Source organism: Cardiocondyla obscurior, linkage group LG05, assembly GCF_019399895.1.
Source record: "Cardiocondyla obscurior isolate alpha-2009 linkage group LG05, Cobs3.1, whole genome shotgun sequence".
Taxonomy (NCBI): domain Eukaryota; kingdom Metazoa; phylum Arthropoda; class Insecta; order Hymenoptera; family Formicidae; genus Cardiocondyla; species Cardiocondyla obscurior.
The window spans coordinates 1685235-1711266 of record NC_091868.1 but is presented as its reverse complement, the minus strand read 5'-3'; the positions used below and the strand labels follow the sequence as shown (position 1 = coordinate 1711266).

Sequence of the window (26032 nt, the reverse complement as noted above, 5' to 3'; positions counted from 1 at the left end):
AATTAATGAAGGGGGGAGTCCGCGCGGCATTCCGGATATCTAATTAAGACGTATAATATCGTCGATGAGATGACAAGATCGCCTGCCGCGATAGAGAACGCGAGGTTGATAGGACGACGGCATCGGCGGTGGACGCGAAAGTTAAAAAAGCTGCATGAACGGGTATAGGACGTTGATGGTATAACTAAACTCTTTTCCCGGGAGCCGGATCCCGAGCACGTTGTTTTACGTTATATCGCCGTGTTACCAAACCAGTTGACTGAGCTAACCGATACACTTTATAATGCTATTCCGTTCGCTAACGTACTTCATATCACGGGCTTATTATTATGTCGCAGCTTAATGCCGGTCTCTTTATAAATGCACGCAGAAAAATATATATTATTAGAACGTCTTTTGAATATCCAATTTTAACAGGAACCATGCATAAAATATAGCGTAAGTGAGAACTGGGTCAAAGATTTTTAGCACAATTTCCATTCTCCATATATAAGTATAGAAACCGCCGGCGACTTGGACGGTTTTAGCAGTGATAAATTTTTCTTTCTTTGCAAAAGTAGATTATTTGACGAGTAAAGCATTGCTGTCTTAATTTAAAAAAAGAAAAAAAAAAGAAAGAAAAAAAAATACGCGCATGATCAGTTATTTATTATTATACTTGCGAGATTATACAGTAATCAGATTTGAATAGAAGAAAGTTAATTTTTTAACAGCGATGTGTCAAGATATTTTCGATTAGTTGCATATGTTACGTTAAATAAAAAATACCAATAATTTTTAGAAATCTTAATTTAAGTAACGGTAAAAAGGATCTCGTTTTTATTTATTTTTTCTTTCTTTTTTTAATTTTCGCGCGAAGGATTGTCTTTGAGGGTAAAAAAAAGAGATTTTGAGACCGACGACACGTGCGGTCGTTCTCTGCAAAATCATTTTGTCCCGGCTGTCTTAAGATTCATTCTTTTCTCGCCGTGACCAACCTTCCAAGTCGCCTCGACGCACGCATCCGCTTTATTTTACTCCTATTCTACTGGGTGAACGGGCGAGCGAACCCGTCCGTCCTCTTGCTCGCTCATCGGTCCTGCTGCGTGCTACAAACGGCTTTTGAATAGCGTCTAGTTTTTGCCAGGCAACTAGTTTTACCGGCGGTTTTCATTCTTCGCTCTATCCGCAAGGCACGCCGAGCAACCGTGAAAATTAATCTCGTCGGTTCTCTCAACGCCGTAAAATTCGAACGAAAGTGAATGACGTTCCGGAATCAGATAAAAATAAATAAAAAAAAAATGTCACGACTACCAATCACCGTCGATTGATCTACATATTCAATTTATATTGAATTTCTCTAAGTCATTCATTCATATATTATTCAATCTGACCGTAACGCCGCGTAAACGAGTCCACCCAATATAATTGTAGTTTCCTCTTAGAATATACATATAATTAAGCTTTTCGGTACCTTCTACTGGCGACAGCTGTCTCGCGGTTCTGTTACTCCGTTACCGGGCCAAAGGTTCTCTTTCCTTTGCGAGTTGGCGGCTGCGACGTGAGAGAGAGATAAAATAGAAAACGCTTGACGCCAAGTATCCTTCCACGGTCCTAGCTCAATGTTCGTGGTCGTGTATTCTTCCGCGGCTCTTTCATAATCGTGAAACTAGCCGGGACGCAGCGCGGCACTTGTCGTCCGCATACATCTCTTATACACACACACACACGTATACATTAGTATAATAACGTAACGACGTGCCGCAGTTCGTTCGTCGAGATTCGCGAAAAATATATTACTCGAAGTGAAAATATGTAAACGTAACAAGTAATTCGGAACGTACAAAAAGTCGTAACTAGCACGCATACATCCGCACTTGTTTGTGTATGGGCCTGCGACGCGCCGAAAAAATCGAAGCGCCTGAAGCAACCTTGCCGCGCTATTATTCACGCGCGCCCTCTCTTCCCCTCGCCGCGCGACGGCGGTACCGCTCCCGCGCCCCGCGCCCCGCTCTTCCACCGAGAAATGCGAGCCGGCAGCTGCCTCACTCTGTTCGCTTCGCTCCTCGTGCGCGTGAGGTTATCTTTCGGTACGCAGTTCATCCACGACTATCGAATGCCAGTACACGTGGTAATTAAGCTCTCTTCATTAACGATTCCTTATTAACAATACGTATCGAGAGTAAATGCTGGCTTTAATGTGCTCGCCGGTACGTGCATCACGCGACGTTCTTTCGCGACGGATATCGAGACCGCGTATACGTTCGAGGCGTGGAAAGAGACGCAATATTCGAGCAGCTGATGAAATCGGTCGCGTACGGTCGAGAATATTCGATTGTTCTCGTATGCAGTCGAGTAGTTGATCCGCTTACCGCAAAGTTCCGGTACCTTTCCACGCGCCGTGCGCCACGCGGTTGGCGGGGTTCGTAGGTTAGATTGTCGCGGCGTGCTTCTTTTTTTCGGGCGATAATCACGTGTCTAACCACCGCGGTTTGTCGTTCTCGCTCGCAGTCGAGTAGCTGATCTGCTTCCCGCAGGTTCCGGTGCTTTTCCACGCGCCACGCGGTCGGCGAGATTTATAGGTTAGGTTGTCGCGGCGTGTTCCTTCTCGGGCGAAAGGTTCTCGCTCTCTCGCCTACGTGCCTCTTCCGTTTTAACTAACGAGCTCATTGTGTCTTTATTTCAGTGGTAAACCAGTGCGAAGATGAAGCGAGTGCCGAAGTCGAATAGTGCGCGTGACGAACGTAACGAAATATCGAGACTTGCAAAGCGAAACGCGACCGTCGCGTCGGGTTCGGTTCGTGCGTGTCGTGTAAATAACCGGGCGGAAAATCGATGGTATATGATTTTCATTTAACGAAATCTTATAACACCGGGCGAATATCTCTCATTCGGGCGCGAGTATCGTGTAAATAACCGGGCGGAAAATTTATGTTATATGATTTTCGTTTAACGAAACTTTAAAACACCGGGCGAATATCTTTTATTCGGGCGCGAGTATCGTGTAAATAACCGGGCGGAAAATTAATGATATATGATTTTCGTTTATCGAAACTATAACACCGGGCGAATATCTCTTATTCGGGCGCGAGTATCGTGTAAATAACCGGGCGGAAAATTCATGATGTATGATTTTCGTTTATCGAAACCTTATGACACCGGGCGAATGTCTATTATTCGGGCGCGTATCACGCGAGTATCGTGTGCGCAAGAAGAAATGAGCCGACATTCCAGACGTTTCAACAACAGGAGGAGGAGGAAGAGGAGAGGTCTTGCATCAGCGGAGCAACCCGAAGGTGAGAATCATCTCTTATTACATAAAATTAACGGACTTCCTTCTGTTTATCATACTAAATTTGCTGTCTCAATAATAATTCTGAAAACAATTAAGAAATAATTAAAAGAGAAATAGATCTTAACTTTGAGAAAGATTTTAATTCTTAAAAATTTTATTTAGAAAATAAACTATTTTTATCAAGTATTTAATTGAAAACTGAATTAAGAACGCGTTAATATTTTTTTCCTTTTTTTTTTTCAAACTATGGACATTATTTTGAACGTCTTTTTAATTTGAATTTAATTTTTCTGTTACAGTATCATCGTATGTTGCTGAACTCCGCTGTACATCATCTCCGGTGAGTCAGAAACTTTTTTATAAATTTCTATGTTGCGAGAATCCACGTGTACTACACGTGGACGAGTAATATTAACGAGGAAAGTAAAAGCCAAGCGAGCAAATTAGTCATTGTCGCGGAAAAACCACAAATTAAATCTCTACATTCTCTTCATGTCTGTTTAATTATATAATACGTATAATATTACGTTGATAAATGATACGATGGTAGGTGAAGTACTCCGAACAATGTAGGTGAAAGATATTCAAAGTAGGCGTACAATATGTAAATATATATATATATTTTTTTTTTTTTTCGCAAACGTGCGATCATACATAGTCCAAGGCTCAATAATGCCGTCGTATTAAGTTCCAATCCCTCGCGAGTTAAAATCTTGACTTATTGCAAATTAAATTCTAATTCGCACTTCATTTCCCGGGTTCTCCGAGCAATCGCGAGTAAAGGATCCTACTGGGATTAGTCAGCACGTAGGGCCTCTTCATAAATTGCGTATCGTATCCGCAATCGGTGTACCATACGGGATTATAGCCAGATATAAATATAGATGGGTGGAATTCGAATAGGATTACGAGTAAACAAGATAAGGGCACAGGAACGTAATCTAATTTTTACGAAAATAAATGTAGGCTGATGTAATCGGAGTTTTAAAGAGTTACTCGTTAGTCTTTTTTTTTTTTTTTTAATCGGGCGATGTTGTCTTTGTTACAATTGAAGGAGGACTTTTTCTCGCTGTGGCTTGTTAGTTGTATTTATTAGTTTCGCATCGAGTTCTAAAACGTTCTTTCTACTGTTGTTACTCTTCTTTTTCGACCTCGTCAAGGCAGTCGTTCTTATCATCTTATTTATTTCGAAGCGAGCTACATCATTGTCGCTTCGTTAACGCTTTCTAAGCTATGTTTATTTCCACACGAAGGTATTTCTTGCGACTTATACAATTTATATTACCGGTCTAAATAATTCCGATCCTACGTATTAAAATAGAAATTAACTAAAAATTTTAATCGCTCTGTATGAAGTCGAAGTAAAATTATTTTTTTAAACTATAATTTGACGGTATATTAAATTATATATTTTTAATAGTCGGACAAATAAACGTACAAATACTTTTTTTTTCTTTTACGTAAACGACGCAAGAAAGATCGAAAGCATTCTTCGACAATTGAATTAAACGGTAAGACGGCGAGTTGACTCGATCAACTTGCTCTTCCTCGGGAGAGTTTTTTCCCCGTCGTGATATTTTCTAATCCCGAGCCGCTTCGCCACGCGATTACGCGGATTATCCGGAATAATTTACACTCCGCTGCGCGGATGTAATTTATACGACCGGTAGGAAAAACTGGCGTTACCCGCTTGTTGGGCAATAGCATACCAAATTTACGAAGTTGTGGGCGCGTACGTGTCTTATCTTGTTCGGTTTAATCGTATTTACTTTTTTTTATGCTACTGGTAATTTATAAATAAATACGACCGGATGTTAAATATGTTAATTACCATTAAATGGGGTCTGTGACCGGCATTCGCTGGCATTGCATTTACTCAAGCTTACTGCCATTCAACCTGACTCTTGTTTGCACACTACAACCGCATACTGGTTTTCTAACTAATACGCATATTGCACGCACGACGAAGCAAGTGTTCGTGCTATTAGGAATAAACGAAGGTAGCAAGTGTTAATGACTCTTACGACTCTTCCTGCACGTATCCTTCAGTCGCAGTCCCCTCGAATCTCTAATTATTTTTGTCTCCGGCGTTATCAGTTTCCTCGAGAGCTGTAGAATTGATTTTTACTCCCGTTTGCGTTCAAATTAAAAAATCCGACCGAGAGAACTGCTTTCAGAAATTCTTACATACCAAATAATAAATTCTTTATACGTTTCTAATTGAAGAAAACAATGCGCGTTCGTTTCCACGTCCTGGCCGATTTCACACGGCATAATCTCAACGCCTTAACAAGTCGTTCTTGTAAGAACTAGTCAATTATTAATGTCTTTACTACGAGTTTCACGGTTAATGTCTCGTTTCGAATCGCGATCGATTTCACATGTCGCGACTTAATTATTAATCAATTTAAAGCGAAAATGCATTTTTTTTATTTCTTTTCTATTTTATTGTATAATTTGACGAAATAAATTCTGTTGCAGAAAATTGAGATAAATCGCCTGAGCTAATTAAAAAGCATGCAATTAATTTTCGTAATAAAGTTTTTATTTATTTCACTTTCGGCGCTTTGTACGGCACGTAGTTTCAACTTGGTGCGTAGGACCGATGTCCGAATTGTGATCTAGAAATCATTAAGGTATTCGTGTAGCTCATCTCGTAGAATAGCGCTGTACAGTTACTCGAAACGACGCGGTATATGAGAGGTAACCGACAGATGTTCGTACCGTTGAAGAGTCGGGATGAGTCGACATCCTCCTAGAGTGTCCTCGCGAGGAAGTCATCTCCGAGCAATGCGACTTGTTCGTCACAGAAAGGATATGATAAATGCGAAGCGGCGTGTCGGCAGGTGTTGGCAGATCGCGCACGGAATTTTCGCAGATATGAAATGCGCGCAGATATAGGCGAAGCGTAGAAGCGGTTATCAAATGCGGCCTTTAGAAACGCGGACGGTTCTGGGAATAAAAGGAAGCGGAAAAGGTGGGAATATAGGACGCACCTGATGGGAAAATTTATTTACGCGTTCACGTTGAAAAATATCTAAGGAGCGTGGCGGTGGCACTAATATATTTTCGAAAGGTTCTTAAGACTGATTTTTATACCGCGCGTGAAGATTTATTATGAAGACTGCGTTAAGAATGGCCTCGTTCATACGTGTGTGAGCTTGAAAATTTATTCAATTTTATGAAGATTGCTTGAAAATGAAAAACTGAAATATTAATTTTAAGAATAGCTATCTTCTAACTTGCTGACAATTTTTTTTGTCAATTAGTATTTTTAAAATAGAGAAAAATTTTTTTTTTTGTTAGGCATAATTTACATTTTGAATAAAGCCGAAAAGAGGAGTTAATAAACATAAAAATAGATAATCTAGTACGTCTTTTGTAGTTAGCTTGAATTTATCTCGGGTCAAAGATTAAAGCATAGTCTGACGGCATTAAATTAGTAAGCATGTTGCTTACAAAGTTGTTGAACTATATGCTCGGCTTGTCACGACAAAATACATGTTGTGGATGCACCGTCGCACGCTAAAGTACTAACGACGGTACGTTCGCCACTCTATACGGCCGTCTAATTAATTACGAGTGGTAAAGAGCGTCAGCTACCGCGGATAACGACACCAAGAATAGCCGAATAGTATTCGGTACGCGCAAGGGCATCGTGAATTAAGCACCTCGTTGTCTCCCTCGCGACGCCGCGATTCAGAGAATATTCCTACGTTTCCTTCTGGCTTGGAACTTTATTACGACCTACCTTGGTTGTAATAACGGGCGAGTCTAAGAACCTAACCGCGTCCTCGTAATTTTATAGAATTTATGCAAAAAGAGCTAGGTCGTAGCATTGTAATGATTTGACGTGAGGGATACAAATAACATGCGCAGTTTCCGCATTACGCGAATACAAATGTTTTTGGAATTATTACGTGGGAACTAGAGACTCGTTAGTTTACCGAACTCGAATCCAGGTAACTCCAAGCTCGTTCACGTACAGCTAATAAAATTGCAAATTATGAGCTTCTCTGTTTTAATAAATAACTAATTTTTTAGAACACTAGTTTTTTTTTTTTTTTTTTTTAAGTAATTAAGAGGTATAATAAAATTGAATTTTTATTACTTTCTTTCTCTCTCTCCCTCTCTCTCGTTTGGTTTTTTTTTTAAATCAATGAAAAGTTAATAACAAAACATTGCTTTAATATGCCAGCCACAAAGTTGACCGCGACCGGAGTTTGAAAAATTTTAACTAGGAAAAAAAAGCCAACGGGAATTGTCTGGATTTCCAACAATTCAAACGAAACACCGTTTTATTCGCATCAATCGATAGCGATTTTTATGACACAATTCCTCGGTTTAGCACAACGATGATTCGATGATAAATTGAACTATCTAGGAGCTAACTGTACTTGAATTTATCCCACAATGCGATTCAATCGAGTGCGTACCGGGGGCAATAAAGAAAAAACACTCAATTGTGACTCGTGCCATCAAACCGGTTGATTTATGCATTGTTAACGATGTTGTTCCCATACTTGGCATTCTCAATTTTAAGATACTTTAAAGTTTTGCATTAACATTAAACTTAGTTCGTAACTCAATAATAAAACTAAAGCATTTCCAATATTTATTAAAGTAAAAAAAAAAGAAAAAAAATTGGTTATATTTATATAGGACATTAATCTAGTTTTCAACTGAGTGTTGTGTTCCGCAAATACCAGTAACTTTAGCTCCGCGTTTTCGAGGATCAGAAAACGGATGCGTTCCATTACGGGGGCTATCGCATTTCCTTGTCGCGTTAGGCGGCAGGAGCCGCGATCGAAATAACGTCATCGGCACAGGTGATGGAGAAAAACGGATTCTCTCCCGCGGGCAAATATTAATATACCCATAAATCCGAATACGTCCTCGGAACGGGATTTATATAAGTGCTTGATCGAATCGCGGCCAACACATCGCCATTCGGGATTCGTGCCAGTAGATTACGGATAATCGCTACGGGAGAGTCAAAAATATGCTGTCGGCATCCGTGACGGACGTGATAAATATGTATCGCCACATTTTTTTATATTTTTTTTTCCTCGCGACGCATAATTTCCGAGAGAATAATAGCGAGAGAGAGCCTCTGCTAACGTACGTTAACAATTTTACACGCTGAATGGATCGGCAATTCTAGCTAACTGCCTAAATAATAGATAATTGTTTAAATTACTCGAAAGAAATAATATTAAAATGTTTTTCTGCTTATAATATTTTTCCCTACATACAATTATTAATTTAATTTCAGTTTAATTTAGATAAAATTTTCTATATTAATAATAAATTGTAATTATTACGAGCAATTTGCGTTTCTGTAATGGTGATCTATTATTAATTTTAAAGCTACATATTAATTATTTATTTATTTATAATATTAGTGTAATGATTATTTCTTTCATAATTGTTGCACATGTTTATTTTATTTTATTATTATTATTATTTTTTTAATATTTTGTTTTATATCTTTCGGAAGTCGTTTTTGATTAAAAGAAATCGTGAAAAAGAAAGGATTAAAACAGGAGAGTTAGAACAAAAAAATAATTCACTTGCGACCTCTTGTTACAAAGTATAAATTTCCATATTAAAGTTTCTTGTTATTAAAGTTATGTTATTAGAGATCTAAATGTTTAAGCCCCCCTCCCCTTTTTTTTCATCAGAGAAGCATATAATTCCCGCGGTAATAAATGTAAAGATATGTGAGAGTAGGTAAATTATACTTCTTTAAAGGAGAAGTCATTGGACTCACAATGATAATTCCGAGCGGCTGCAATTTCACGTTTTACTCGGTCGTCCTTGAACGCAAGTATGGATAGGCAAGCAGGATTTTCCAGTAGCCGGTGAAGAGGCACCTCCTCTTCCTTTTGCCTCACCTCCCGAGCACGTTCTTCACACGTAAAAATCCGGTTTTCCGAGGCGCAGAGAGTATCTCTCTTTTCGACACACGCGTGAATATCTGGTTTTAACGAGCGGCACCACTTTTATTAAAACCGTCCGCGTCACTCGCGCGTGTGCAGGGTTCCGCCGATGACAAAACTCCGCGATAACAATACTCGATGAGTTCGTTTTAGCGTTCCCTCACTTTTTGCCGCGCGAGTCTCGGCGACATCACGTAGACGGCGAAGTCCTCTTCGAGAACGGCCCGTGCGATGATTCACTGTTCGCGAACGAGAGATCACGTACGGAAAGAACACGTAGAGTCTCGGCCCGTCGCTTGATTCTTTTACGCAGGGTGGGTAGAGAAAAAGATTTTTACCGCGAGATTTTCTCGGGACGACACACGCGCGAGAGCTCGAAGAGAGGACACGCACCGCGCTCGCGGACCGACGCGGTACTTGGGTGTCTGAAGGTGCCTCAGGTGAGACGCCAGGTGGGTACCGGGAGAAAAGGCGCAGCAGGCCTTCTCCTCTCCTTGTCTCGACCGGTCCCACCGCACCCGGCGAGTTACAAGGTTTATGGCGAACGAACGGAATCCAAGCGTTCTCTTCTACGTTCTGGGGAAGGGCGGAGGCGCCTCTGTGTTAGGTCCGATGATCCTCCTCGCGGGGCCCGGGCCCCGTCGAAGTTCCCTGCTTTATCGGTGAAAAGGAGAACCTCGACGAACGCGTAAATTAGGCGCTAAGCAAGCGAACGCTCGGCGAATCGAAGTAAATAATAATTAATAAAAAGTAAATGAGTTTACGGCATCGAACGGTTTAACTTTATCTTAGGGAGCGATTATGTAACTGATTATTAATTTATTTACGAGTAAGCCGTCGGTTGTGATTAATTATATTGTGAGAATAATACGGACGTTACGTCACGTACGAATGTTTCCACATTCCCTATCTGCGCTAATGATGCGACGAATGCTGGCGCCACAATTAACCGGATGTCGATCTATCCCTGTTATTACCGTGATTGCGATAACTGTAATTAAACTCTCGGAATTAAAACGAATTGTTGCAAGAGGCCTCATTTAGATCCCTCGCGTGATCATCGGCAAATTAGAATCATAGTTGAGCAATAATAAGTTTTCGTTCCACCTAAAAATCATCGCCACGGTTTACGGCGAGCGCCTAGGAGGGAGCTCGGTTCTTTTGCACGCATCAGAAACGAAGAGGCCTCTGCCGAGTTCGATGATCTTTACGCGCCGCGAGCCTCGCTTCCGAGATCTCTGCCTTATCGATCACGATATCGAGGTTTCCTCGATCCCTTGCTCTATCTAACGAAAGCCCTAATAGGAAATTATGTGGCGCGAACGCGTTTCACCGACAACAAGTGGCGGCGAGCATGAGTTACGAGCTGCAGCGCAAGCTAATTGCACTCGAATGCTAATTATATCGCGAGTCATTCGCCAGGCCGGACGTCACTTGTGATTTATTTTTTAAATTTCCCTAGTGATAGCGCAAATATTTAATTGCGATACGAATCACGCATGCATAGTAAAATTGCAAATTAAGTGAATGAGTCCGTTGATGAAAAAAAAAAATAGAAAGAAAAAAGAATCAAAAAAAGGTTTGGATAAAATTTCCTTTGAGGCTTTCTACCTTGCCGGTGCTTTATACAACTTTTTTCATTATGGATGAAAATATTCCCCTTTTCGAGGTCTTAAGCAAAATTCTTTAAATAATTTGTTTAAAAAGTTGTCTTAAAAAAAAAGTTAAATTATTTACTTAGTATGTACCTGTAACGTTTCTTTTAACAAACTTGAAGATAACTGTATGAAAACGTGCAATGAGCAGAATTTGTACTTTTTTTTTCTATTTGTTAAAGCAAATTATTAGAGCCTTCCGCTTCTTTTCTGCTTCGTGATTTTTCATGTAACTTTCAAAGATAGAATTGACACAGAAATTTGCTTTCCTCTCGTTTAAGAGGCAGATAGTTTAGCGGATAAAAGCATACTTACTTCCAGTCGGATAATCAAGTTGGCGTTTCTGCAACATATATAGGATAGAACACACGTTAAATTAAAGCGCGAGTGAAAACGTTTGAAAATACAATTTCGCAATAAATTTAATTATAATAATGCATTTGTTAGCACAAGCTGCATTTGTCTCAGCAATAAATAAGAAAGTATCGTAAACAATTAAACTAATTGACATCGGATTAATTTTAATTTCTACGTAAAATAATTTACTCAAATTTACTTAAAAAAAAAAAAAAAGAAAAATACGTACGTCGTAATCGCGCGTTGGAAGATTCACGTTCTTCGTCTGCATACTCTGGAACTACAAGAAAAAGAAAAACGATTGTAAAATTGCATCGAGGTGCATTCTAATTTAAATAACTTGCGAAACAGGTGTTGTCGGGTATTTTTCTGCCCGGGCGTGTTTACAACATACACGATCGATCGTAGCCGTAAAAATGAGAGGCGAACGGTACGCGCGGGGACCGTAGTGAAATTTGCGCAAACAACGGCGAACGACGCCGGATGCTGCACGGGTGGTTGCAACGTGACCAACTGCCATCGCGCGGCACGGTGCGATTTATGAATCAAATTCGCGTCCGACAAACTTTACGTGTAAACAAGGGAGGAGCATACCGCTCTTCCGACCAAGAAAGAGGAGCTTCCTTCGGTTCCGTGACCCGCAGCCATTATGCGCCGGAGCATTTTCTCACGAGATACCCCGCTCTAATTATATGTCTAGCCTCTGCTCCTGAAACCTACGGCTTTATTGCTAAATATGCTCGCGCTACGAAACGGGAGAGAGGGGGGAGGGGTAAGGTGGCCCCCGGAGGAAAAAATCTAATTTCTACTTCGTGGCCCGTACTTAGGGAGCCCCCTGAAGTTTCGCGGGACCAATAGCTGCGAGTTCGAAAAAAAAAAAAAACGCGGCGGCCGGTTCGACCGCGCGGCCCCGGTAGGATTCTCAACGGCGGTATAATCTCGGGGTTAATCGCATAATTCCGACGGCCGCGACATCGTAAACGTGCCCTACCGACGGACGGGGAGAGCGTCGGCCGCTTCTCGTTTCGAAAAGACGCCCGAAAGCGTTTCCAGGTAATTAATCCTTTTGCCCCGTCGGCTATCTATCGTACCAGCGCACTCCAAAAGCAGCCGAAAGCGCTATCCTCTCTCGTGGAATACTACACTCGGATCGCATTATTCCCAAAACACTGGGCCGCGAGATCAATAAATAATAAAATATAATACGCCGCGTGCACTCGTTATATTTTACTTGTAATTAACCGGTTTGTAATCGCAGATCCAACGATATACCCTGAGAATGTTTAAACGTTATCGATAAAACATATTACGAGACATTAAATACAAGCATTATTATCGTTATTATCGATATGAAATTACAATAGAAATAATTGCCACGAGCGTTGCCCGAAACTCATTTACGCTTCGCGTACTGCATGAATTCCTCAATATTGTGGATGATTTATTTTCAATGAGTTTTTAATTAAAATTGATTCTTCTCGTGATTTTTTAAGATTTCATTTTAAATAAGCTCTATTAAAATCTCTATTTGACATCAACATTAAATTAAACTTTTTTTTTTCTTTTTTCTTCTTATATTTTTCAAGTTTATTTCTAGCTTCTAATTGAAAACTCGCACGTAGAATCTTCCTACGCGAAAACGTGATCGTGTATCACATTTGCGACGCACGTTTGCATATACATAATGGAAGGATATAAATTTTGACGGTTTGTACATCGGCGACCGTAAGGTTGACTTCACTTTTGAATGAGATTAGAGTATACGCTGGATGTTTATGGTCCAGGCAATAGCCAATCTATTCCGTCTACGTAAAATGCGTGATGTAGTAAAATATTCGAGTGCCGAGGACTCGGATCTACCTCTTTTCACAGAGGAATCGGGAACGGGCGCTCTTATGTTTATAGAACTTAAACTGGAAACTGGAGTACTACTGTTCTTCCAATAACGGGTTTCGCGTGTGCACGCGCTTGCATGTGTACGTTAGGTATATGAGCACGTATGCACGCACGTATGTTCGAGACCGCTACACGCTCGATAATCAACCGAATTGGTGGAACCGTGCGTTGTGTATCTGACAGGATATCCTCCATCAGCTCCGATCGGGATGCTTCTTTTTTTTTCGCGGCGAAAAAAAATCTGGCGCTACATCCGTTCCCTTGTGAGCCTCTTTCCTCTCGATAATTTCGATTTCGGCCACCCTATCGAGTCTTTCGTCAAACTTAACCCACTCGGTCGGAAATTCAAATCGAAAACTTCGCTATTCTCCTGGCGGGATTATTGGATTATCTAAATCGTTTTTTTTTATTTTGAGATTAAAAAAAAAATCTGACGATTAATAAAATGCGTTGGGTGGGTAAAAAAAATTTATTTCTTTATTTTTAGTTATTTAAAGTTTGATAAAGCGTGCATATGTTTAATATTTATTAGGTATAAAACGTTTTTTTTTTTTTTTAAATAATTATTAGGTACTTGAAACGCATTTTCCTTTCTCTCAAATTTTCTATTCGTTATTAGTGTACGGCGCTGTTTGTGGCCGAGCAAGCGGATCGGTTAATTTTAAACTCGAATCACAACTGTCCCCGAGTCGTGCAAATTTACGCTCGCCTTGGATATCAAAAGTTTAATAGGCTACAGGTCGCGAGATGAAACTCGGCGCTAGTCAAATACGGATATTTTCTCTGTAATGAAACTCCGCGTTTATGTTGGCCGCATGCGCATTTAATTAATTAATTCGTCGGGTGGTCGATTTTCCTAACGTCTTCTAAATTCTCCCACATCACGAGCAAATTGAATTTCCGCTTGCAAATAAACATAATTAAATCGTATGTGCAAACTTGATCAATAGGACGTACGTGTACGTCAACTCATTCTGTTTCTTGCGTTTATAAATATATCAGCTAAATTAATATTTAAAATTGCGTTTGTACTATTTACGATTTGATTTTTTTTTTATATGCAAGTTGTTATTGAATTAATTTACGAGTATCAAAAATTAATTTTTAATAGAAATTAAATAATAGCAGACGTGCAAACGTATGAAAAAAAAAAAAGAAAAAAAAATAGTTAACTCAACGGATCTTTTTTATTCTCGTTAATGCCAGGACACTGAAGTGTTACCTATCCCGAGTTTCGACCTCTCGAGGCCGCGCCTCTGCCTAGAATTATAATTTATCCGGAATGAGGATTCTCGGAAGAATTCCCTAAGCATTCCACCGCCGTCAATCGAGCAAGTACGATACGATCTGCGATAAGAAAGTCACAGACTTGAATTTACTAAAAAAAAACTACTTTTATCCCAAGATCAAAGACCTCTTCGTAAAAATTTTTTTACCTGTATTGCACGAGAACTCGCGGCGATATTAATTTATCGAATAAGCAAACGTAGAATTTTTTTCAAAATTAAAAAAAAAATTTTTTTTTTTCTTAAAACCATCCAGCAAGTCAACAAGCTGGAAGAGATTAAAGAGTTGTTAACAAAAGTGATCTTACACAAGCATCGTAAGAGTTCATGAACGTTGTGCAATTAAGAAGCTTACAGGTATCAAGATACGCTTTTGTACCACGGCGGTATTCATTCAATGATTAACGATCTCGATTATATTTTCGCGTGGCTGTATGCGTTACGGTCGTGAACACGCGGATCGTGCGTCCAGTCGTGCGCTTTAAACCGTGGTTGCAACGCGAGCGCGGGCCGCGCGCGTCGCAAAGTAGACTGTTCTCCACTTAAAGGATGCGTCCGATGGCAGGTATGGTCAATGCAGAGCACGCACCGTAGAGCGTGATACTCGTCGGAAGTAACCGACCCGTTACAATTGCAAATTACATCCACCCGTCGTCGTGACTTTCCTACTCTCGGGTAAACAACAAGGACAAATAGCGTTAGATTGAATATTTGCTCGTCGCGGTATCCCCGCTGCTGTCCGCGCGTGTTTGAATTGTTAATCGAGTTTGCTTAATAAAAATTGCATATCAGTCGTTGGCGCATTGGCGGGTTAGAGCAGAGGCATCGAAAGGGAAAAAAAAAATATAAAAAAATAATAATAATTTGACGGTACGTCCCGCGAGTCCACGATTGACGGACAGTAAACATAATAACGCGACGAAATAAATTGAAGCAATTACGCATTACAGATAATTAAGCCTCTAGTAGGATATTTTATTGGGTGATTATAGTTTATTTGCTAATTAGATTTTCTGCCACTGTTACATATTCATGTCTCAAGTTTTGTTGACTAAATACATATTTTTCTCAATTTTTTATTGGCCTGAAACAGTCATAAGTGCGTTTCAAATTTTTTGAATTAAATAAATATAATCTATTCTTTCTAGATATGAAACTATTTTTTTTTAATAATGTGTGCTACTTTGTTGGCACACATTCGACTAGCGAACAGTTTAATCTTTCTAAAATAGAGGTTATTAATTAAAAAAGTGACCGAGCAAAGATAAGCACTCGGTTGTTACGTAAATGTGATACGGATATAAATGTGAGATATATAAAATTGTGATTTTAACATATAATTTTCTCAGCTTTGAATAAAAATATAAAATAAGGATTAATATTTAATCACCCTCGCGCATCGACGAGCTTCGAAACATGCGTAATTAAAATAACTGCCGCAATTGATAAATTGTCAATTAAGCTAACATTGTTTAGAGCATTAATCGGCCAAATAGATTACATCTGATATAGAAATAGGTGTGGCAGTATATAATTAATTAGCGTTATTTTGAAAATTGGGTTAAAAACTTATCTTGAAAGCTTAAAGACTTTGTGTAATATTTACGTGATATCAGATATTGACTCGATAAAGTCGCAATGAAAAAATTAAAAGGGGAAAGTTTAAGTTGTCCGATGATAGAAAATAAACGGGTGCACCAATCTTGCGCTTTGTATGCTCGTGATGAAACTATTTTAACACTCCGCTCTAGTTCTCCATTCGCGTTTCTAAGCCGTAAAATACAATAGGTATAACGCATCAGCGTCTCCAGACTAAATAAACATTCTTCGCGAATTTCGCCTCGAAAATATTTTGATCATCGGAGGATTCGCCGGCGGACGATGTTAACGTCGAGTCACGAAATTACTCGCATGCATCAAGTAGGTAGAAATTAGAATCGCTATTGCGTGCGGCAACTAATTATGGCGTAATCATTTCAATAGTCCAGGTGCCGGCAAAACCGAGAGGCTTTTCATGCGAAACATTATTATTAAGCGCATAAGTAATTTTACCCGTAATTGCGTATCAAATAACAAAATACATCTTTCCCGTGTAGACTTTTTTCCATGCCGTGAATCTTCTTTCGGCTTTAATATTTCATAGATTTTAAAAGAAGTGAGTCTTGGACACGATGCAATTAAGCACGAGATAATGTAAATAAATATCGTAATGCACTAGGAAGAAAATAGAATGTTTAATGCCATAATCCATTTAGTTCATATAATCCTTTAGTTTAACCTTTTAATGCAATTACGATATATAGTACTGTAAATTTTAATTAATAATTACATGTGTAATTTATTGCGGAGATAATGGAATAGGTAATTTAGCTTTTCTAAATTAGTTTATTTTCATGTTACAATATTAATTCAATGCTCCGATGTTCTGTTTTATATAACTTTTGCATATCCAAAACTGTTTTTAAAGCCCCTATTTTTGAAGCTTTAGCTAGGAAAATGCAGTTCGCGCGTCGCGGCATTCCGCGATGCAATATGGCCGCGATGTAAAAGCAAAGAGATTATGAACCCATTTACCGTAAATTCCGCTGAAAAATTTATGCACCGCTACTTCAGCGGAATGTCGCGGTCAATTATGAGAACGAGCGATTCCTTGCTCTTTTGCTATCTTCGTGAAGCGAATAGAAAGACGCGAGGTAGAATAAGACCGTAATAGAAAAAAAAAAAAATAAAATAAAAAAGAAAAAGGGAGAAACCTGGAAATATTCCGAAGGGTGATTTATCTAGATACTTTTCTTTCATGAATACACCCCGTTTCCGTGGAGAAGTGGAGTGCATTTAAATTAACGTCAAAACCGACTACCAGATTATTTAATCACGATATTTTACAGCTTGTAAATAAATTACGGCAGTAAACGACCGTATTTTTTTTTTTTTTTTTTTAAGCTTTATACGTAATAAAGTAATGTAGATGTATTAAAAATTTTTTTAATTAAAAAAATTTAATTTTAATTTTAATTTTAATTATTTTAGATATAATTAATATCGTTTTAACATGCAACGTCAAAGTTTAATATTACAATAAAAAAATATCTGTTATTGCAGAAATAAATTCAGGTCGTTTTAATTTTGACGAGTTTAATTTTCGATACCGCAGATAAAAAAAAAAAGAAAAAAAATAATTTATCTTGCGTCAAATGTCTGTAAAATCACGATGAGCTCGGGGTAAAAAATATTAAAAACTGGTTACTCGCATTTCCGATGACGAAACCGCGAAAGTAGATAATATGAGAGAAAGGAGAAATGGAATTCATATCAAATTAATTGACATCAAAGCATTTTTATGACGGAAAAATTTTAATGGCATTTTTCTAAGTAAATTACATCGAATGCGAAAAAATAGATTATGGAGAATGTATCCAATGAACGCGCATCATTCTTTCTATGGTTCGTTATAAAAAGAATGAAATATAAAAAAAGAAATAAAATTATTTTCCGAGAGGGAAAATTTGTTTTAAACAATGGACTTACCAATACCACTTCAGGAAATTTCCACAACGCCGCGTTGTACTACACGACATTCAGAACTCGCGCACTCAATGGCGATTATTACGAGACAGAATGTAGCTTGCTCACGCTTCACAGAAAGTATGACTTGTTGAAAACCGTTGGCACGTATCGAAACTTTCAATCGGTGCGACGCAACAAATTCGCGGCGCGGTATTACGTTTGAAATTAATGAACTATGAATATGCATAAAATAAATTACAAAATTATGCAAAATATTACGAAGGTGGTAACGTTCGGGTGGCGCCGCGATGCGTCTTCCAGATTGCGGTTCGTCTGAAGATCCCTCGCGTTATACGAAAACGCGATAAACCTCGGGGTGTTTCGTTTTATTGCGTGACGGATTTACCGGAAAGACTATCGAGACAGCGTCAGTTCGTTCAAACGCGCGCTTCGTGACAAACTGACTTTAAGAACGGGCGTGTGGAGGCAACGGAACCTTGCGGCTTTCGGGCGGGTTAATACGAGTCCTGATTGGAAGTCTGCCTCACGCGTAAGTTCCTTCCCTTCTTTGTTCGACCCTTCTTACTCGGGTTTTAAACCTAAGGGCTCGGACAGTGATCCTCGGTAACGCTGCAGAAGCTATACGCCGGAGGATTACATTCACGTTATATTTTTAATCGTTTATCTTGCGTCTCAAATGTATCTGTCGCTTTCTGAGACATTTGCGTAGTATCTTACGAGTTTTTTTCTTTAGGTAAAATGACTTTTTCTAAAAAAGAAAAAAAAATACTTAAGTTTTATTATTTATTTTTGGCAACAAATTACGTCTTCTTTTTAAATAGCGATTTCTGAAGGTTATACCTGAGAAAGCGAGAATTTTTAGTCTTTCATCATTATATTACAGCACGCGATTTTGAAAATAACTTAGGCTTATATGAGGAACTGGAATTTATGTAACTGATACATATATATCGGAGCTTCGATGAGTCACGAGTGAAGTGAAACGTTATTCATATCTAAAATCATTTTGTATACTCGTAAAGTTCAAACTGATGGATTCAGGTCGACGAAGTTGCGTTGTACGATCCCGACAGGCTTGAAATTTTGAGAAACTTTTCGCGCCGGCTTATAATTCGAGGTTCATTTACAGTATCCGGCAAGGTAGTGCTCTTTTTTTTGAGTTATTTTTTTTTTCTTTATTTTTTTTTTTTTCCTATTTTTGACGTACAATTTACAGACGAACGAAAGTTTGTACTTACCGACGATGAGTTATCTCGTCGGGAATACGTGTCAGAGGAAAATCCACTCTTCGGAGCTTTCGTGATCCTTAAAGCGCTTTTCAAAAGGTCAATCTCAATGGTTGTTCCGAGGTCAGTCATATTACAATTTTGCTCGAGACTTTCTTTTTAATAAGGAAGATGACTTTAAAGAACAAAGAAATTGAAGAGGCTGTTTAGTAAATCCCACTCGTGGATTAAAATTTTCACAGCGATAAAACGAAAACTTTACGAACAAATTAAATAGCTAAATTATTTTTAGAGTATACAAGTAATACCTTGCTTACAAATTAAGGAAAAGAGGAAAGATAATAATAATGAAAAATAAATTAAAATGTTCTCCGATCACGTTTCCGAACCCCGTACATTAGAAATAAGTTTAAGAGCTACAGAATTATGTTGACAATATCATCTCGAGTATATTGGTTCCGCATGTTGATCTCAGAAAGCATTCTGCGATCATGGCAAGTCTGTTAGGCAACTTGCGGCAACTTCCATGACAGCCCTGTCACGTTTAAAGTAAAGTTCGTGAAGTGCTGATAATTCCGAACTAGTCCGATCAAAATGTAACGGTTACGTTAATGCATTTAATGCTTGCGAGCCGCTTTCTCTCTCCTGACACGTTTGTGAAAATGTCTCTCGAGTGTATGCGCGTACGCGATAATACCGCCAGGTAGCTGATCGATATTCGCATCTACGTAGACGGACGTGAATATTATATGTGTGTACGCAAGCGAACTCCTCTCTCACTTTCTCTTTCCGTGGATTAAACTTGCAGAATCTCGCGAAGACACGCGAGTGGACAGCTGGAATAGCATCCGCCGATGGTATAAAAAATTGCTGAATCAAATACGAAGTGTACGCTTAAAAGCGGCCGCGTTTATTTAAACTTTTATCATCGCCGTGTATATTTCACCCCTTAAAAAAAAGGGAAAAAAAGTAATAACATTAAAAAAAAAAAATGAAATTAATTCTCGTCACTTCAAACGTCACGTTCGGTGTACACATCGTGCTACGATTCTGAAATAGCCGCTGCAAAATATTCGTACTCTTTTTGAAGATTATGCCGGGCGCGCTTTGTATGGAATTATATTTTGCATATGAAAATTCATGCTGCATTTATACAAGGATTGAAATTTCTACAATTTTCGTTTAATGAGTTTGCGAGCCCGAGGTTGTAAACACACGAAAATGATATATCTACGGCTGTTTTCTCCCGTGATCTCGCAAACACAGGAGATTATAAGAATTAAAATGACGCGAATATATTTAACTCATAATTTTTAATACTTGGCCCGGGCTTTAGCTAATATTAACCGTGGAGCTGACTTTATGCGCGACTAATAAAAGTTTAAGCTTCCGGGGCGACCGTTATAAGTTCCTACAGAATATTTTTATTTACAAAAAAGAAAAAAAAAATTGTATTACATATTTTAAAGCGACACAAAAAATTGACGATTAACGTATAGTAAAAACACGTGTCATCTGTCAGAGTTTAATCCACGAAATATATATTTGCAAAAATGATTTCCCAAAGTGATTATTATGAACAATTTATTACCTCGAATACGCGAAAAAGATTATCGCCCACCTACGAGGTGAGGAGGAGGGCAAGTTTTCTCGTTCGGTGGTTGAAAGGCGGTCAAAGCATCGCGACATCGCGCACGGAAAAGTGGAAAGTGGCTGATTAATTGTCGATGAGGAGAGAGAAAGGGAGAAAGTCGGAGGAACGACGGTGTGAGAAGGAGAGAGAGAAAGAGAGAAGGATAACAGAAGCCGTGAGGGACAAGAGGAGAACGGAAGCGGAGGAGCGTGTTTGACACGAGAGCGCTTGCGCGTCGTTCTCGGGAACGCTTGTTGTGGAGGCTCAGTCTCGGCTCGCCTGGGCAGTAGGCAACACGGCCGACGTCGGAGTACCGCGGCAAGCATCCGGGGAGCCCCGGGGACGTTCTAAAGATAGAAAAGCGCGCGCTGCGGATGTGCTTCGCGACGAGAAAAGCGCGTCTCGCCGCGCGACAACGTGGGCCGACGCGAGCCACTACCGAGCAACGATGAAGAGGTATCGCGCGTGACCGAAAACGTAGGATTAAGGACGGTGCGGCGTTAAGCAGCGTGAACAAAAGGGCGTTTTGAGATCGTTGATTCCTCGGCACCCCCGGAAACAACACCGGTGCTACGCGGCGAAAACGCGGATGACAGACGCGCGGAATCGATCGGGCGAGACGATACGCGAGTGGAGCTGAAAGTGACGAGAAGGGCCACTCGATCCGCCGCTCGGTGCGAACATCAGTCGACTCGTTTCGAGCCGCGATTAGATAGGGAGACTCCGCAAGAATTATCTAACCGTGCCACCCCGCTGTTCTGGCTTCTTCGGTCCATCTCCAACAAATCACCTCGCGATCCGATAGCTGATCCTCGGGCCGGAACGGAACTCGGGAATGTCGAAATACAGATAACGCTGTCCCGCAACGGAAATTGATAGAGATGCGAAGTTCAGTGATATATCGCGACAACGTGCTAGCGCGTCGCATTGCTCGAACGCGTGACGGGAATCCGCAGCTATAAGCGAAACCAAGTGATTTTCGTCTCGTAAGTTGTTTATCTTCCAATAGTGGCGCGTTTGTTTGCTCTTCTCTTGATTCCTCGGGTATAAATGCGTTCAAGGCTGGATGGGATCGACCGCTATTTCTCACGTTGGCGTTAGTCAAACGAGGCAGCATTTGCGAAATCGGCGTGCGCGATATAGCGCCTTTTCCAAAACATATTGCTAGTAATTTGACGTTGGATGTTTACCTGGTGGGAATCGTGATTGCGGTCTGTTTGTGTAAATCACGTAATTTGATTGAAAACTATACGCGTGTAGAATTATACCGCTAATACTTTGCATTAAATGCGTTAATTGCATTAACGGTCACGTTACGAAAGTATATTGAGTATATAAGTACGTTTTTTTATTTATACAAATTTTTTTTTCTTAGCTATAGATGTTTTAATTAATTAGACTTTTATTTTCGAAAACATAGAAAAATTAATAAATCTTAACGTGTAAATAATTACCGACTTTGACGATACGACTTATAAGGTTACACTTATATAAATGAAAATGAAGAGAAAGATATCAGTAATTTAGTAATGAAGAGCATAAAATATTATGAAAAGATCGATTCCTTCTCCCTCTATACAAAAGAATTTACAGATAAAAGAAAGGTCAAAAGTTCAATACACTAGACATTTAGATGCACTGCTATCTCAAGCGCATAATTTTTAAAACAAATTAATCCAATTTATCATCTCGTCTTTGATATAAATTTTATTAAAAAATGATCGCGTATCCGCAAAACGGTGAAAATTTATATAACGTAAAATACTCGAATTCCCTCTCGAGTTTCTCTTCGGAATAAGTTAAAATACCGACGACAAGACATTGTCGTCGTGTGATTGAGCCAATTTCGGATTTACAACGATTCAATTTGTCCGCTGTTATAATCCCCCTCGAGTCTCATTTTCTAGATGTTGGCATCGATTTTAAACTCCAACGATAACGCTTATCGCGCCGCTCGGTATTGCACACTGTCGTACATATATTCTGACAAAAGGAATAACCGAATGAATACAAGTACAAATGACGAAATTGCACCCCCTTTTTTTTTCTTTCTTTTTTTAACAGTCGCATAAATAATTCCCACCTTTTTTGCAAAATTTCGAATCGATAGAGTGACGCGAGAACGCGCAAGGTAGACAACTTTCAGCTGGCATACGGTTGTAAAAGCCGTGAGGGAAGGGCCGCCGTTCATTGGTATCATCGTACAGCTGCTACGGCGGACTTTCGTTTCAGCGAGACACTACTTATACTTTTTACGTCGGAAACTTGGAAAGCCATCTAAGTTATCCGTGTTACGCCCAATGCGCGTTTCTTACTTACTATGCCACTGCTTAACTTTACTGGCGATGCTTATCAGCGCGCTGAGAACGCTCGACATTTCACGAGACGGACAACTCGAACGTAAAGTTACCGGTGTACAGCCCCCAACGGGACTAACGAACGGGGAAGTCTTCCCCCTCGTTCCAGTCACGCCCGGCTGCCTTATAACGCTTTCATCTACTTATCGCCGCTCTCGCGCTTTGTACCTTCTCCCTGTTATCGAACGCAGGGTGCTACCGCGCGATCTACGGGTTTCGTGGCGCGGGGTGGTGATCATCCCCCGTTGTGGGTCGCCTCGGTTAGTGTCTTCCGCGACTCGCGGGGTCGCGCCTGAGACTCGCCGCCGCAACATGGGCTGCGAACTTACTAAACTGGCCGCCACGAAATCGCGCAATCAAGCCGGAAACGATAGTTCGTCACCGCCGTCGCTACCGGCCTCCACGGATCCTCGGCTTCCGCTCACGGCCAAGCAAAAATATACGGTTATCGCGAGCTGGAAAGCGGTCTCTAGGGCACTGGAGCCCACGGGTATATACATGTTCATAAGGTACGTAACCTTCATTAACGCCGTAATACCATTGCGTGTCAGTGACGTAACATTATATCCGGCAAGATTATACTTGCCAGTTTCAACAATATCGAAAACCGGGATATTAAACAAATTGGAATGTATATTGATTATGTAAAAGCGAACGTGTGGCTGATTTCAGCGAAATAAAATTAAAACTGTTCGCACCGTTCTCAAATTAAAAGCTCACATCCCAATGGCCGGAAAACTTTATTTATCCGGATAGAATTTTAATTTAAAATTATACTTTCAACCTGAACTTAATTCGACGTCTTTTATTAAGATAAGCTCGGTGTAATTTGTCCGCGAATTGAAATCGATCTAAAATGCTGTCTTTAAAAACGAGTTATTAAAAATATTAAAAGAAAAAAAAAAAAAAGAGGTTTTTTAATTATACAGTCTTAAAACATAATTCTATCAACAAAAATGGTCTCGTATCGATCCGTGGTTAGAGTTATATTGAGCGTAATTACTTTTCGGGTTTTATTTCGCTCGTATGGATTAAAAAGACTCCCGCGACATGTCGGGCTAGGTCATCTTTGCGAATAAAAGAAAATCTGACACAATTTTCACGTTGAACCATTTCGGTGTAACCATTGGCTAACTCAGCTTCGCGTTCGTGCTTCGTATATTGTGAAAACGCCAATATCAGGAAATGTATTGCGCACCGACTAGACGGCAGAAATGGCAGAAAGAGCTCGCGCGTGTTTTCAGAGCAGAACTTCAACGAGACTGGTTACAGGTTACTAATTATTCGTGTGTAAAATAAAATGAAAAAAAATATTCACGCGGTCGAAAAGAAAAGCGAGAAGATTAATGGAAATAAAACTGAATATTTAAAATCGAAAGGAAATGAGATCGATGGAGGAATTTAAAGAGAATTACGCTTGTTTGATTTGATCGTGGTCACCGGCGATGGGTTTAATTACAGAATTGAAACGGATTCATATATTCGAAGATAATAACTCATTCTTTCAACCAACTGGTTTATCCCTCGCCTGAAAAGAGAAAGCCACCGTCATCGTTTTCACGTTAAAATATCATATCTACGGGGAGCACGTTCTGTTCTTTCGTCGCGTGTTCTCGGCGTGCCCCAATATCGCGAATCCCGTCATTTGCGCACGAGCAAATAGACGAGACACGGAAGATACCGCCGATGAATACGAAAGAAATGGTATGTTTGCGGGTATACACCGTGAAGTTGATTGAGTTGAGGTATCAGACCAACACGAGATTTATCGCGCTCTGATATTCCCGTTTATCGTTTTATTATTCTCCGCAGAAGAAGAGCATTAATGCGACTTAATTTAAAAAAAAAAAAAAAATCTTACGTAACGTTAATATTTCTAAAAAAAATGATTAAACCAATAAGAATACTTGAACTTGAAAAATTGCATTGAGAAAGCATTCTTATAATTATATTCGAAATCGCAATAATTTTTCTACCCCATTGGTGGGACGTCACACTGTCCTAGGCAGCCTTGAACGTTTTTTTTTTCGCATTATTCCTATTTTAAGCAACCGGAACATTGATCCCGTTCTATTGTTTCTCACTCATCGCCTGTCAGACGCACTCGGTGCGCCTTTGTGTGACAGTCTTTCTCTTCTCATTGGTCAATAATAATAAAAGTGTCCTGGTGTTTTATAGCGAGTGCGATTGCCGCGGAATCTGTCAGACAAAATGTTTTTCCGCGAATCTTCTGTTTTCACGGGCGAAACGCGAAGACACGGAAAACAAAAAGAAAAGAAATGGGTCGTTAGTCGATAAAGAGACATTAATCGCATTTGTTGAAAGAAAACATTGCAACTATGTCATTCTGAAATTTGTACACTTCTATTCAACCTTCAATAAGAAATGGATTTCTATTAATAGCCGTTCCGTTAAAAACTTAATAAGAACGTCGATTGGATCTTCATGTTTTTAATATTGCATATTTGGCTGGAAGTAATCATTTTCGTGATAATATTTTAAAGAATACACGGATAATAGAATAAATAATTAAAACAAAATTCCTCCCAAAAAAAAGAAAAAAAAAATAGATATGAGCTTCGCGAACAAAATAAGGTTATTCTATTTGATGGAATAAATTTTATAGCAACTCTTCGTGAGATTTGCCCCCTTGTATGTACTATGTATCAGAGTTACGTGGATGCTCAGGAGTGCGCCGATACCAGGAAATCCCTTGTTTCCCGAAGGATAACGGAAATGGCAAGACAAAGAAAGGAAGATGGAAGAATGGTCTCTATCAAAACCGACAAGTATAGAAAGAAAATACGAATAACCGGTTGTTTATCCGTAATTCATTGAAATATGAACGTAATATAGAACGTCGAATCGTTCCGATATA

General features: G+C 39.5%; 2 protein-coding genes across 7 annotated transcripts in view; one reads left to right on the top strand and one right to left on the bottom strand.

Annotated features, from left to right (window-relative positions):
• LOC139102981 (uncharacterized) overlaps positions 1 to 9977 on the bottom strand; it is a 38934-nt gene extending 28957 nt beyond the window's left edge. Inside the window, exon 1 of one of the 2 annotated variants that reach the window (XM_070657233.1) lies at positions 9048 to 9977. The gene's annotated coding sequence lies outside the window, so the exon portion shown is untranslated. Of the gene's footprint in view, positions 1 to 1453; positions 1852 to 9047 lie in introns of those variants that run through there. The other variant, XM_070657234.1, reaches the window with a different exon arrangement.
• LOC139102991 (neuroglobin) overlaps positions 1 to 26032 on the top strand; it is a 125384-nt gene that overhangs the window by 82312 nt on the left and 17040 nt on the right. The window contains exons 1-3 of one of the 5 annotated variants that reach the window (XM_070657278.1): positions 2024 to 2110; positions 2666 to 3275; positions 3574 to 3614. In XM_070657278.1, coding sequence (XP_070513379.1) covers positions 3583 to 3614 — 32 coding nt within the window. In that variant the 5' untranslated portion in view covers positions 2024 to 2110; positions 2666 to 3275; positions 3574 to 3582. Of the gene's footprint in view, positions 1 to 2023; positions 2111 to 2219; positions 2562 to 2665; positions 3276 to 3573; positions 3615 to 17529; positions 23664 to 26032 lie in introns of those variants that run through there. The other 4 variants (XM_070657279.1, XM_070657277.1, XM_070657276.1 and 1 more) reach the window with 4 other exon arrangements.